The 15,209-nt window shown below is 41.3% G+C and overlaps 1 protein-coding gene across 3 annotated transcripts in view; it reads left to right on the forward strand.

Annotated features, from left to right (window-relative positions):
• Positions 1–15,209, forward strand: part of Unc13c (unc-13 homolog C) — a 483,555-nt gene that overhangs the window by 424,193 nt on the left and 44,153 nt on the right. For all 3 annotated transcript variants that reach the window (XM_060384763.1, XM_060384762.1, XM_060384764.1), the window contains 3 exons: positions 5,035–5,158; positions 8,319–8,375; positions 12,062–12,142. In XM_060384763.1, the coding sequence (XP_060240746.1) occupies positions 5,035–5,158; positions 8,319–8,375; positions 12,062–12,142 (262 nt within the window). The remainder of the gene's footprint in view (positions 1–5,034; positions 5,159–8,318; positions 8,376–12,061; positions 12,143–15,209) is intronic.

Raw genomic sequence — 15,209 nt, forward strand, 5'->3', positions numbered from 1 at the left:
AGCGTCCAATCAAGAGACATGGCTCATGGGCTAAGCGGACATGCTGCTGCTGCCGCCACAGAGGACCACAGTTTGGTTCACAATTGCTTGTACCTCCAACTCTTGGGATCCTCTTCCGGTTTCTGTAGGAACCTGTGCCGAGCAGCAGCTGGGCATAATGGCACATACTTTTGATCCCAGTGCAGGGCATACAGCAGGGACAGGAGGATCCCTGGGTCTCACCCACCAGTTAGCCTCACAGGTTTGATGCGCTCCAGGCCAACAAGAGACTGTGTCAAAAACAAAGGTGGAAGCCGGGCCCAGTGGCACACCCGAAATCCCAGCACTCAGGGAGGCAGAGGCAGGCAGGTCTCTGTGAGTATGAGGCCAGCCTGGTCTACAAAGCAAGTTCAGGACAGCCAAGGCTACACAGAGAAACCCTGTCTCAAAAAAAACAAAACAAATAAACAAACAAAAAACCAAAGAGCAAAAAACAAAACAAAGGTGGGGAGATTCTGAGGTATGAAGTCCTAAGAGTGAAATTTGATATTCACATGTTCTCACACATGGGCATATGAACCTATACACCTACACACACAAACACATACACACACACAGATATATGCATACAAAAAAAAGCAGTACACTTCGAATTTATTAGTAGTTGTATGAGCAAGGAAAAGAAAAGGAGAGGAGCCAGTATTGTTGGCTCAGGGAGTTGCTGTTCCGAAGCAGAGAAAGGTTTCAAATTTCCTGCTCCTCATTGTTTCCCATTTTTTGGGGGCATAAAGACCAAACTGAATCCAGGATATCTGATTTCTCCTCAGAAACCCACAGGAGAAGAAAATAGCGTGTGCATGAATACAATGAATTCAGCAAAGCCCGACATAATCGGCGCCTACCTATGTTCAACCCAGCTCTAATCACTGGAAAGGATTAGAGAAAGCCCAAGCCCCTAGTGCCTTTGAGATTACAGTCTATCTGGGAGTGGGTTGGCATGGAGTTTTCTTAACCAAAAAAAAAAAAAAAACAACTCTCAACTCTGCTTGGTTTGCTGGTTGGTTGGTGTATGTATTTTGTTTCGTTCATGTCTCTATGCTCCAAGGTTCTGATTTAGTAAACTTTGGTAGGCTCAGAGCACCAATATTTTAAAATATATTCACAGCCCAGACCATTTACTTTAGCAACTAGCTACACAATCCTATAAATAGGAATACCAGCTGTACATGCCGAAATTAAAGTTCTCAGACCTGAAATAGTCTAGAATCTGAGTCCTAGTTTTGAGGTTTCCAGGTTGGGAGGCAGCTCAATGTCACAGGCTTTTCTAGCAGATGTCAGGCCCTGGGTTTACTCCCTAGCACTGGGGGTTGGGGCGAAATTTAGGATATTGAAGCATTTTGGATTCCTATATTCTTTCACCTTATCAATACAAATATTTCAAACCCCCCAACTTCAAAAATCAGAGATGGTTGTGTTTGCAGACATTCTAGATGCGGTATGAGTTGTGCTCAGAACCAGAACTAGTGGTGGGCAAGAGAAACAAATAACTTTAAATACATAAGAAAGATCCATGTCGCATCTAGTAGTTTATATACATTATCACATTTATTGTCGTTGTGGCAAGTTAACAAGAGGCTGAAAATTGAAAAGACAGATCAAACAAAGCAACAATGAGTAGGAGGAGCCTCTTGTACACACTCATGGCTTCTACCTCAACTCCATTTCCGTTTGGTTATAATCTGACTGCAGATGAAAGGCTGATGTTTCTGTCAATTTAATTTCAGTACGTGGTAGAAAAATTAAGTCTCACTCTGTGGGTAGCAATTTTGAGGAGGATAGATAGATGGATGGTACAGTGTGGAGAAGGTAGATAGGCAGGTGGACGTATGAGAAAGAAGAAAGCCAGGAAATGGAGATGATAAAGGAAAAGGTGTTTCTTCGTATCTTTAGTTTCTTAGTACAGAATTTTATGACATTATCTGTTGAATGCCCCCCTGGAATTTGTCATGCTGTATAGCTCTTCTCTGACAATACAGAGTTCGGTACCTACAAACACGAGCATTTGGTTATACGGTGGTCCTATACAGGGCTCTATATAGATCATTGGTTCTATACAGTGTTTATAGAAAATGGGACTGGACAATCCCGATTCTCCTATTCCTCATGAGGAATTTCTTTCCTTTTCAGAATGCCAATCAATGGTTTGAGTCATGACTTTTCCCTAATAATATCATTTGCTTTACATACTCTGAAACCAAAGTTATGGAGAATATGGAACATCTAGGTAATTTTGATAATGCCAATATCTAGCTGAGTAATTTTTGGATCTATATTACCACTTGTAGAATACAAGAATGGAGAAAAGTGAGTTTACTCTCGTTTTCAATACATTTAGATAGGTTTACATTCTTTTTAAACTCTTCATTTTCATATGTATGAGCATTTGTCTGCATGTATATGTATGTACCATGGACATGCAAAGCCCATAGAAGCCAGAAGGCAGCATCAGGTCTCCTGGAACTGAAGTTACAGGCAGCTGTGAGCTGCTGTATTGGGTGATGAAAATCAAACCTAGGCCCTCTAAGAAGAGCTGTCAATATGTTTAACCACTGAGCCACCTTTCCAGCCCCCATTTTACATGCTTAATAGTCCACTTGTAATTACAATGGATTATATCATCCTATGTGGCATTCCTTATTAGTCTTAGCAAAATGAGATAATGTATAAAGTTAGAAAAGAGTTACAACCTTTCAAAATACATGGAAATTATTTAACTATACTTAAGAAAGAGATAATTGTGTGAGATACGGAAAGTTGAAGTTCTCTGGGCTCAGTCAGAATGTGTAATTTTAAAGTCACTGGCTAGAGGGTGTACTTATTTCAACTTGGCACAAGCGAAAGTCATCTGAGAGGACAGAATCTCAATTAAGAAAATACCTCCATAAGGTTGGGCTGTAGGCGAGCCTGTAGAGCACTTTCTTTTTGTATTAGTTAAATTTTTATTTTTTTCTATTAATCACAGGTTATTTACTTTGTATCCCAATCATGGCCACCTCCCTCATCCCCTCCCAATCCCACCCTCCCTGCCTCATCTCCTCCCAGCTCCTTTCCAACTCCACTGATAAGGGAGGTCCTCCTCCCTTCCATCTGACTCTAGTTTATCAGATCTCATCAGGGCTGGCTGCAATGTCCTCCTCTGTGGCCTGGTAAGGCTGCTCCTCCCTCGGGGGGGGGGGTCAAAGGGCCAGCCACTGAGTTCATATCAGAGATAATCCTGGTTCCCCTTACTAGGGAACCCACGTAGAGCACTTTTTTAATTAGTGATCGATGTGGCGGGAGTGGCTAGCCCATTGTGAGTGGTGCCATCTTTGGAATGGTGGTCCAGAGTTCTATAAGAAAGCAAGTTGAGCAAGCCAGGGGAAACAAGGCAGGAAACAGCACCTCTCCATAGCCTCTCTATCAGCTCCTGCCCCCAGGTTCCTGTCCTGCTTGAATTCCTGTTCTGACTTCCTTTAATGAGGAATTGTGATGTGGAAATGTATAAGCTGAATAAACCCTTTCCTCTCCAAGTTGCTTTGGTCATGGCGTTTTGTCATAGTAAGAATGACTAAGACAGAGGAGATACATCAAAGTAAGACACCAATTCTGCTTTCAAGGCACTGATAATTTTGGAAGAGATAAAGAAGAAAGGTACCTATAAATATACACAACAAGGGACAGATTGAAGGTCTTGTAAGAGGGTAAGAATTCATGTGGGCTGGGAATTTAAAGGTGGATAGGATCTGAATGAATACAGGTGGGGAACAGGCACACAGGGGTACAGAAACTTGACTGGGTAGATTTTCATGAAATACGGGACCACATATAAAATGAGAAATCCCCGTTGCCAACGGCACACGTGACACTTGGTTCTATGTCTGGCCAATCTAGATAATCCAGGTTTCAAAACGCTGTCTTATGGCTTGTGTTAGGAAGTTGGCTGGCTCTGACTGCATTAAGGAAGCAGTTATGGGAGTCCTCCTTTGGTTTTAGTTACTTAAAGCAAACAGTGGAGGCCCAAAAGTCTTCAAGCTGAGTTTGAGAAAATCCCTGTAGAACTCACATTATCCTAGACTAGGCCCCTATAAAGAAAACATTTCTCAACATTCCTGAGATTGAAGCACTTCCTGAAATGAGCTATATGCTCCATTTCCATCTAGCAGAGACCTATAAAGAGCTACAAGCATGCCACTGGTTTTAGTCTCTTTTTCCTCAGTTCCAGTCTAATCAGGACAAGGTGGTGTGCCCAAACATCAGAAAATGTTAGTCCTTATCTCACGTGAGGAAAGCTTGTTTGTGTTATCAAAACTTTGGATCCTGGATGGACTGAAAGATGTCTGTGTCACATGCTCATTTTGCTCCATGGCCCAGGAATGACAGCAACAAACCCCAGTGATGATGTGGGGAAGGGGGAGCCCCTGCTTGCATATTTCTAGTGGGAGCACAAACTGTCCAGCCACTCTGAAAATCAGTATAGGTAGTTTCTCAAAACATCGGAAGAAAAAAAGAGTAGAGTTGCGTGTGATCCAGCCATACCACTTCCAGGAACATACCTGAAAGAGGCCTAGTAAGCACAGCAGAGAGACATGTAGAGACCCATCTTTGCTGTAGCACCAGCCATGGCAGCCATGTTATAGGACCAGCCCAGGTGTCCAGCAACAGATAAACGGAGGAGGAAAGTGTCACATACACGATAGAGTTTTATTCACCAGTAAAAAGGAAATTTTTCACTTGTAGGAAACCGGATGCAACCATTTCCCTCTGCTTTCATTTTCCATCAAGCAAACTGAATAATGTGAAGCACAGTTAAATATATGTATGTCATATATAACTATATGTTGTAAATCTTGTTTCCTAACTGTACATATATTTTCTATAAATGGATCTGGTATTTGAAGGCTGTGAGGGGCTGTTGAAGGGTTCCAGTGCTGGTGGAAAATGTCACTCTCTATTTAACCTTGTCGCCCGGGACATGAGTGAGACTCAAGAGTAAATGTACATCTGATCATATTTCAGGCTAAGCCTTTCAGCAAAGATCTGCGAGAAGACCGTCCTGAAGCGAGTTCTGAAGGAGCTCTGGAAGCTGGTTCTTAACAAGATAGAGAAACAGATTGTGCTACCCCCGCTGACGGACCAAACAGTACGTACCTAGAATGTGGTCCCCTCCTGCACACAAAACCCTATTTGATCGTTTCTCATTCAGATGAGTATGAATTAAATCATTTTGGGTGTATAAATCATTTCTTGGCACATAAAATTTTAACAATGGTTGATTAAAGAACTTTTCTTCCTGTCTAAATCAATTTTAAAAATGAAAGTAGCTATCTAAGTTCAAACTTAACTGTTATTCATCTCTTAGTTGGCTGCCCAGTTTCCAAATGGGTTCCCCAGTAAGGGGTACAGGGGCTGTCTCTGACATGAACTCAGTGGCCGGCTCTTTGGTCACCTCCCCTTGGGGGCATGCAGCTTTGCCAGGCCACAGAGGAAGATGATGCAGCCAGCCCTGATGAGACCTGATAGAATAAAGTCAGATGGAAGGGGGGGAGGACCTCCCCTATCAGTGGACTAGGGTCGGGGCATAGGGGGAGGAGAAGGAGGGTAGGTGGGATTGGAAGGAGACAAGGGAAGGAGCTGCAGTGGGGGATACAAAGTGAATAAGTTGTAACAAATAAATATATAAATAAAATTAAATATTAAAAAAAAAAACAGTCAAGGAGTCTGAAGATGTGGCTTAGTTGGTCAGGCTTGTATCAAGTATGCACAAAGCCCTGGGCTCCATCCCCAATACCACATAAATTCAGGTGCTGTAGGGTGCACCTGTAATTCTAGCTCTGTGGAGGTAGAGACAGAAGTATCAGAAGTTCAGGGTCATCCTTGGCTACATAGGGCCAAGGGAGGGAGGAAATGAGGGAGGTAGAGAGGGAGGGAGATGAGCCTAACTTCAATTTTTAAAGTTATCTAGTTACTAACATATTTTTAATTTATATTTAATTTAATAGCATATAATTTAATATTACCATGAATCCACAGAGAACAGGCTGAGAGCCAAAGATAGCCACTATGCTTCTTAAATGTTACAGCTTAAGAAAGAAGGGCCCGTCTAGTGCGGTCACATTACATTTTTTTTTCAGCACTCCTTTCAACTTTCATCTGTTGCCTCCCTGCCTGGAGGTTAATAGAAAAGATGGCTTTCTGTGGATTTGAAGGGCTTGATTGTATCACGGGCAGGAAAATAAAAGAGAAAGCAGAAAGCTCAGCCAGCTGTAGAGCTTCACAATGATCAAGTGGTCACACAGTGCAGGATTTTCAGTTCACACATGCTGAACCAAGCAAGAATAGGGGGGGAAAGCTAGTGTTTGAGATAATTGATTTTGTGTGCGTGTGACTAAGAAAAGATAAATGGAATCAAATAGCAAGTAACTATAAAGTACGCTAAAAACACACGTCAAAACCATTAATCACGTATGTTGGGTCCTTATGCATCCAATAATGGTTTATGTGCAGAAAGTTTTTTGTTTTTTTTTTTTAAATAAGGCAGGCCAAGATGTAAGATGAAGATGTTTTGACTTAATTCCTAGCCATGAATGTAGGATCTCTTTATTTGGAGCCTACAGTCAAGTCACATACAAATAACTCAAGCACGCAGAGGTCTTATTCTGATATGAAAGCTAGTTTAGTTAATAGTGCCACAATGCAAGTTAGCTTTTACGGGCTTGGTCAGCAGGGGATAATAACAGTGGGCTGGTGTGTATGTCAATTCTCCACAAGCAGAAACATGGGGAGGAGGGAAGAAGCTCTAATGTGGCTATTGTACAGACCTGTTCCAAAGAGAACCACAAACGGAGGCTCCTCCACACAGAAAGATGGACCCAGAAGAGAGTCAACCCCTGAGAGACTGGCCTGTGCTCAGAGAAACACTTCACATGCACAGCCTTAACCCACAGCTGGAGTTGGGTGTTTGTTTGCTTACTTGTTTTGCATTTTAATCATCCCCAGGGCAGCCATCACCTACACCTCAATCTATCCAAGTGATCTCTTAAAGTAACATTTTTTTTTAAACATTTATCTATTTTGATCTGTGAGTCGGGGATTCTGTGCTTGTGCTGTGATGTCCTTGTGGAAGTCAGAAGACAATTAATGGGAGTCCGTTCTCGCCTCCATTACTTGCGTTCTTGGAGATCAGACTTGAGTCATCAGACATGATGACAACTGCCTTTACGTTGTGAACCATCTCACCGGCCCACGGTTATTTTTAGTAACTTCAGTGGAAATTTGCTTGGGCTCATGTTAGCTTGTCCACTGATGCTCTCTGCATCAGGCCCACTACACTATGCAGTTTGGAGACTATTGGGTTTTGAGAATGTACATGTAATGCGACATCAGAAATCCCATATGTAATTTCATCCTCTAGACCAGGTCTTTCCGGGAAAGTGTAGGATGACCTCAAGGCTCCCTGGCACCGTCATCTGCAAGTGTGAAACTGTTTCATTCTATCATCCATGATCAAATAGCAGTGAAGCGTCAAATTAATATGTCTTCGGCGCTACTGGGCTTGGTACTAGAAATAAGCAGAATAGCAGAAAAATAATGGCCACAGAAAAGAATGAATGATGGTTCCTGTTCTCATGTATGACCATGAGCTCTGCAATTGGAAAAAAGCAGAAAGGATAGTTGAGAATCGCTTGTAACTTTATTCCCGGCTGCTGGTGAATTTGGCCAAACTTGGTAGCTTTCCAGTCACATACACTGGCAGACTTGATTCTGCTGTCTAATGTAGAGTGCTCTGAATGGTGTATCCAGTAATTTCCACATCAGTTGTTTGGTTGGTTGGTTGGTTGGTCGGTTGGTTTTGCACAGGACCCTGATGTTCTAGGGGAATCTCCTACTGTGAGAAGAGTTGAGAAGGTCTCTGACAGATGCCACACACCATTTGGGAAGAATGTCCCTACCTTGTTCAGCCTTATGTCTTAAGCTTTTACACACATCTATTTTGGGGAGGAGGGTGAGGAGAGTATCTCTGTAGAAAATAGTTAAAAGTCTGGTCCATGTGCTTCCTATCTGGGAAGCAGGTCCCATAACCCAGACTTAGCACTCCCAGAAGTGGGGCGCTGATGCTGACTGGCACGCTGCCAGCCTTGCCAGATAATCTCTGTTCCATCTTCAGAATAGATCCATTATGCACACCTGACATAAAACCCAAAATTTCATAATGGAAGAAAAAAGACTCTGCTTTGATCTTGAACTCTATTCCTGAAAATCTGGTGACCCAGTCCTCCTTCTCTTCCCCGCTGTGATTCCAGGGACCTCAGATGATCTTCATTGCAGCTAAAGATCTGGGACAGTTATCCAAACTGAAGGTAAGAGACCTGAGGACACTGGTTAGCCTTATGCAAATGTCCTGTAGCTCTGCAGATCCCACCCTCCTGCTGAGAATGGCCTCTCACACAGCAGGATGGACATAAGCACATCTGTGTCCATACACTCGCCTTAAGACTTTCAGACTTTTAAGGCTGGAGAGATGTCTCCATGGTTAGGAGCACCGGATGCTCTTGGAGAGGACCTGGATTCAATTCCCAGCACCTTTTCGGTGGCTCACAGTCATCTGTAACTCTAGTTCTAGGGGATCTGATACCCTTTTCTGACCCCATGAGCACTGCACATGCATGGTTCACAGTCATGCATATGGAGAAACACTCATAAAGTAAAAATAATTTTTTTTCAAAGATTCTAAGTTTGGAAGCAAGGAAGAGGTCATTTTTGTCTTGCTGTATTAAACATGCTTTAAATAAAGGCAAAATGGAAAACTGAATAGAGGCAGTGAAACCTGGAAAAGTCTTGAAGTCAAAAAAACACAATAAAGGAAAATAAAAGTCATCGAAAGGGACCGTAGACTCTCAAACACATTCACCTCTCTGTTACAAGTGAGCATTTTATTTACAAAATAATTTTGCCCTGAATTATCACTTGGGATTCCCAAGTCTTGGAGTATCTGTAGGATACAAACTTCTCGTTAAAATACAAGTTGCTTCTATTCTGTTCCAACCCACTAGAATATAGTTCAGGGATGGGACACAGACATGGAAGATGGTTTAATATTTTCTAATCTCCGTTGCATGAGCTAAACACTTAGGTTTCCAGTTTATAGATGTAATTTTTTTACAACTTAAAAAAATTTAGTGCTTGATCCTTACAATTATGTTGATCATCCTGCCACCACCCACATTGCCTCCAGCTGGTATCTCAAAGATGAGTATCGTAAGTATTGTTTCATATCACACCACCAAGGAAAGATAATCAGCTTGCATGTTTATTTACTGGAATAAGGCTTGCGCTTATAAGTTCAGTTTCCTAATGTTATCTTCTACATTACATCTTAAAAAGATATAACCATCCCCTAAAATTGCTTTCCACAAGTGCTCAGTGCTGTGGATGGTTAAGACAGAATAAATAAAGTAGATTTCAGTACTAAGCTGTTGCTTACAATCTTGGCTCTTTGTCTCTTTATCATTTTTGTTTACCACACTGGGATTTCTGGATGCTACCTTGAAAAATAGGCTAATAAGGGACTAAAGTTTCTCATGTAAAACCATGAAGATGAAACTGTTTAAATCTCATGACAAAAGAAATTCCCCTAAGAGTATGTCCAACTTCTATTTTGCACACTCTATTACTCAAGCTTCCATTTTCCAGTAAAATATCACATTGACCCTCTTTGCTTCAAATGACAGAAAGACCAGCTGGTGTGAGCAAAAAGTGAAGTTGTTATGTGAGATCTGATGGATCAGGCTGACTTTGGTTCTCATGGCTGTTTGGATGGGGATTCTACCATTTCTTAAGACCCTGAACCTATCTTTCAGCTCTGCACTTCCCCCTGTTTTACGGCTCACCTGAGCACACCGTCTTTCCGGTAACTAGGTGGTTGTCTCTGCTCTAACATCCTTGTTAAAAACACACACACAATCAACAACATACAGGAAATCAGCCTCCCAACTCTGTGTCAGGAATCCCACTAAAGTCTACAGTGCATGGATTCATCATTAGCTCTGAAGGAATGCTGTTTTGCCATGAGAAATGCTGTGGGCCAGTTGGTTTATCTCATATACCCAACTCTTACCTACTTTATTTAAAATGCAGATTGGGTCACCAGAAAGGCTGTGTGCACAGAAAAGATAACAAGCTAGTGTCCTCTGTAGGTCCCCAGTGGTTTAGGTTTTGGTGAATATTCTAAGTTACCAAAGGAAAACTGAGTAAGGGTTACTACAGCAAGACTACTGTAATAATTCAATAATGTGAAGGACTATGGCAACAAGAGAAAACTTGGTCCCATGTCATACTGCTTGGTTATGGTCTTTGACTCCTCTGCAATCTTATGCAAAACAACAAAACTGAAGCTAATGGGAAGAACCTCACACCTAACAAAGTGAATCACTCTCATGATACTAGGGTATCGTTTTCTTTTTTTTTTTTTAATAAAAAAAGCTACTTTTATTTTGAAGATGTAAGATTGAATGTAGATCTAAGTAGGATGATATGGTGGACACATCGTACTGATGGATACATTCAGAATTCACATCTTTTGAGAGATAGATTGATATAGAGAAGTAACTACCTCATTTAAAAGAACCCAAAACCAAGAAAACAAAAGTAGGAAATAATTGTTTTTCTACATTTACTGAATTTCTATATTAGTCCCCCGGTTCAATTTTTTAAATTATTTTTCAATTCTTTTAGTCTGAGATGTATGATTTAAAATTAAACTTCTGGGCTTTTCCTACAGTCTGACATATGCTTTTGTTACTTCATACTCAGAGACGTTATAATATATGTGTGTTTTGTAAGGTTGCCATTGCTATTTAATAAGATCAGAATTATTTGACATAAAAATAAATTAAATGTCCCTCAATCTTTTTAGACTCTTGACACAATATCAAAACCATTTACTAACATACACTTGAAATTGTAGGTTAACTACAGATCTCTTACCTGAGCAGCCAGAGAAACCTGAGCAGCAATGACTTATTGCTGGTAGCAATTATAGCTTTGTAGAAACAACACATATTGCTTATTAGTATATATTTTTAAATATTGGAAAGAGCAAGTATGGATAAGTATGCTGAGCATTGCTAACTAGAATTGCACAGCCCTGGAAAATAGTACCAATATAGCATCAGGATTCTTTAAAATTTTTCTTTTAGTATTATATTTTCTAACTTTCTATCATTTTCTTAAATAATCTTTGAATGATGGCTTGAGACACATTACAGGGAACAATTAAGAAAAGCTAGTTAACATATTAAAATCAGTTCTAAAGTATTAAAATGACACTAAAAGTCTGAAAATCTCCACAGCCTCATTTGATTTATTCCTTGGGGCTCTTCCCAGTAAGGGACAAACATCCAGAGGGTCTGAGAAAGGGAATCAATTGGAACACTGTACTTACAACACTCGGTAACTGTGATCATTGGGAGGCTGAACTTGACCCCCTTAATCTCCTTGCTGTCTTGAATTCCTCAGAGGGACAGAACACAAATCAAGGAACTGAAGTGAAAAGCCTTTGGGACAGAGTTTTTAGGTTACATTATCTTTTCAGTTAACATTAATTTGGAATGTAAATAATGGTATACCTCTGCCAGAGTTTCATTTTTATTCAGGATGCTTCGCCTTCCTTCGACAATTGGAAATTTATCAAAAATGTGGGGAAAAAAATGACCAAGATTTGCTTATTCGTATATACATAAGTGCTTCCCTTTCATGTATATAGGAACTTTGTGTGTATACAATGCCCACAGAGGCCAGAAGAGGGCACCAGAGCCCCTGGAACTAGGGCTAGATGATTGTGAGCTGCTACATGGGTGCTGGGAACTGACCCCAGGTCCTCTGCAAGAGCAGTGAGCGCTGTTAACTGCCGACCACCTCTCTAAACCCTTAAGAAGATATTTTAAATAGAAAATGTTTGTATGTAGAAACTGTTTAGATTTTTGTTTTAAGGTCACTAAATAAATCCATCTGTCATTTTCTGAGCAATTTTTAACCTATCTTCCAGGAGCATATGATTCGAGAAGATGCCAAGGGTCTGACACCAAGACAATGTGCAATAATGGAGGTGGTCTTGGCCACTATAAAGGTAGGATATGGTGTTCATGGATATTCATTGAGGGCACCTGCATCTCTCCATGGTGAGTCCTCCGCTGTACAACTGTCCCAGCTGTGACCGGGAGATAGCCAAATAGATGCATTCCAGACATCTGCTAGCTCCGGCTCATTCATCCCCTCACTTCAACCACAGCACATTTCTATTTTATATTTCTTCCTCTGAATCTCTACAGAAAACATGAACGAAAAATATCACCACATATGTTCTCAAGGAAAGATATGCAACCCCCCTCCCCCCAATGGAGTTAAACAGATGGTTCAGGAGGATTTTAGGTTAGCATAATCTGTATTCAGGATTTCTACGCTTGTGGAAATAATTTTTGAAACACCAGCCTTATATACTCTTTCTTGGTAATACAATTGTTTCATTTGGAATTCCACTGAAAACTCAGAAATCTTGTACGACAAGCGTTAATCTCACATAGCAAAGGACTGACAAGTATCGCAGTGAGAGTTAAATGTTCATGGGTCTCAATGGGACTTAAAAGTGCTTCCTTTCCAAATAACTTTGTGGGGGTGGGGTAGTATGTTGTGTGCGTGCGTGTGAGTGTGTGTGCGTGTGGAATGTAGCACGCGTCTATATTGTGTGTGGTGTGTGTGGTATACATATGTGTGCGGTATGCTTACATGTGTGTGGTCTAGGTATATGGGATGTATGATGTTCTGTATGTGTTGTGAGAGAGTCTGGGCTATGAGAGAGAGAGAGAGACTGCACATGTGTGGTGTAGTGTGTGTGAGTGCGTGGGGTGTATGTGTGTTTGTATTATGGGGTGTATGTGTGTCTAAGTGTGTGGGGGTGTATTTATGTGGTGTGGTGTATGTGTATGTATGTGGCATGTAGTGCGTGTGTGCGTGTATGTATGTGGGGGCTGTATTTATTAAAGGGTTAGAAAAGAAAATTGACTTCCTAAACTGTGTTTACTGATGACACTCCTCGTGGAAAAGGACACCGATCATCTTTCATGTCTGGTGGCGTGAAGAGCTGCTGTCTGCTTTGATCCTCCCACCTCACTGTCCTGAGTCATGTACCACGTCCACCTCACCTGCTGTTATAAACTGATCCAGGCAGTGACAACAACAGAAATACAGAAAAAATTCAAAACTATTTTTTTTCCTGAAAGTTCCAATATTTGAGTAAGAAGCCTCTTGGCTATGTATAAATCGATCAGTACTAGAGAGAAGGAAACACACTACAACACATTCTGAAAAGAAAAGTAAAATTTTAGGATTTGAGGTTAGCCCTTCCTGGATTTTACTAGAACAACTTATGCTTTGGAGTTTAAAAAAAAAGTGGAATGTGTCCTGTGGAAATAGAAATGTATCAATCAATCTGACTCCTGTCTCTAAGCTCATCATCTTCTAATTTTTCTGGCTGGAGGTACCTGCCCACCACTGGCATATTGCATTCTCCTCCAAACTGTAAGATAGTCCTCACATGAATCCCTTCTATCTATATCTCAGTGTCACAAACATTCTGTCGTCTGTGATCTGTAAATCTTTCATTCAGTCCAGCCACGTGGCACTTGTGGATTCTTTGGGAACTTAACTCCTACCTGTTACCCGAGACCCTGTTAGCTATTTCCAAATCATCTCTCCAGGACTGGGGTCTAACCCTGCTCCTTCGGAGCCTGTGGGTCCCAGTTTCCCTCAGCCCTAATTTCTGTGATGCAATTCTTTATCTGGGAATCATCCTGTGAGGACCTATGCCTACAAGGAGTTTCTTCTGACCCAGTACCTAGGTTTATACCTGAATTCTGTCAATCAGTTTTCCCAAGCCGGAACTCCAAGGACTAAAGCATCCACAGTTGTCTAGAGGCCAGTCAGAGAACTGAGCCTCAGTGGAGGGAGGGGTTGTTCTTAAAACAAAGCAGCAGATGCCAGTGGCTGTCTCCCAAAGGTATGACCCTGCTTCTTCCTTGGGTCAATTAAGCCCAGTAAGCTGAGGATGGAAAAGGAATGCTGAGGAGAGCTGTGAAGTTTGAAAAAAAAAAAAAAAACAAAAAACAGGCCGAACTGATGTAGGCATTTGTCAAATCTTTCTCATGTGTGCATCTCCTCATCTGATTTTCTTAAATGCCCTGCATGTTAGACCGAACAAATTCCTATTTCCTTTTTTCCCCCAGACCTAGGTAACACCATTATTTGTATTCAAGATCAAACAGGATAGCTGAGCATGGGTTTTGAGTGACACTGCAAGCCTCCGAAATTCTGTCCTATATTCCCTCCATTATCCAATTTCAGTGACAACTTCTCAGCATCTTTCTTTTTAATCATTGCACAGTGTTCAGACTTTACATACTCTGTACATTATTTAAAATTCAGCTGCTTATGGGAAGGATAAAATAACCTACCTTGTCTGTGGCATTGAAATTCAAAAGCCATTACCTGAGAGCTCACTAGACACAGAGAATACAGAAGTAAGTGGATACCAGGGGTCTTTGAATTCAGAACAGAAAAGCACCAGCCCAGAAACAGGAGTGCTTGGTCAAAGCCCAGGGAGATGCAGAAAGGGTAGTGAACGAGTTCTCCCTAGGTATCTATGATATTCTCACAGGGAGGGATGCTGGAGGATTTAGGAACAGAAGAGAGGGGAAAGCATCTCAGGTCTGAGAGAAAAGGAGTGAGTGCTGAGAGGGAATGTATCATCCTGAATCCCACAGACAGTCTGGATGAAAGATGGGTCACATTTGGCTAAGTCTCACAGAGCAAGGAGGGGCACTGGGTTGAGGCCAGAATGCCCAGACTCAAACACCAAAGTCAAGAATCTCAGCTTCAGTTGGTCAGGAAAAAGGAAACTCTGAAAGATGAATGAGCAGCAATTCTGATCTGATTCATACAAGAGGAATCAAGATATGCAGAAATATTTTTAGAATATCTATCAGTAGTATCTTCAAAAGACCTCTACAGATTAAAGGAGGGCATAGCTCATATCTAAGTCTGCATAGTGAGATATCTATGTGACTTTGCCAAATGTACATTACAGTTTAAAAACTGTGGTGATGGGAATTCGTAGCCAAAATAGTACATGGAACTGAAAA

The sequence above is a fragment of the Meriones unguiculatus genome, chromosome 6 (assembly GCF_030254825.1).
Source record: "Meriones unguiculatus strain TT.TT164.6M chromosome 6, Bangor_MerUng_6.1, whole genome shotgun sequence".
NCBI classification, from domain to species: domain Eukaryota; kingdom Metazoa; phylum Chordata; class Mammalia; order Rodentia; family Muridae; genus Meriones; species Meriones unguiculatus.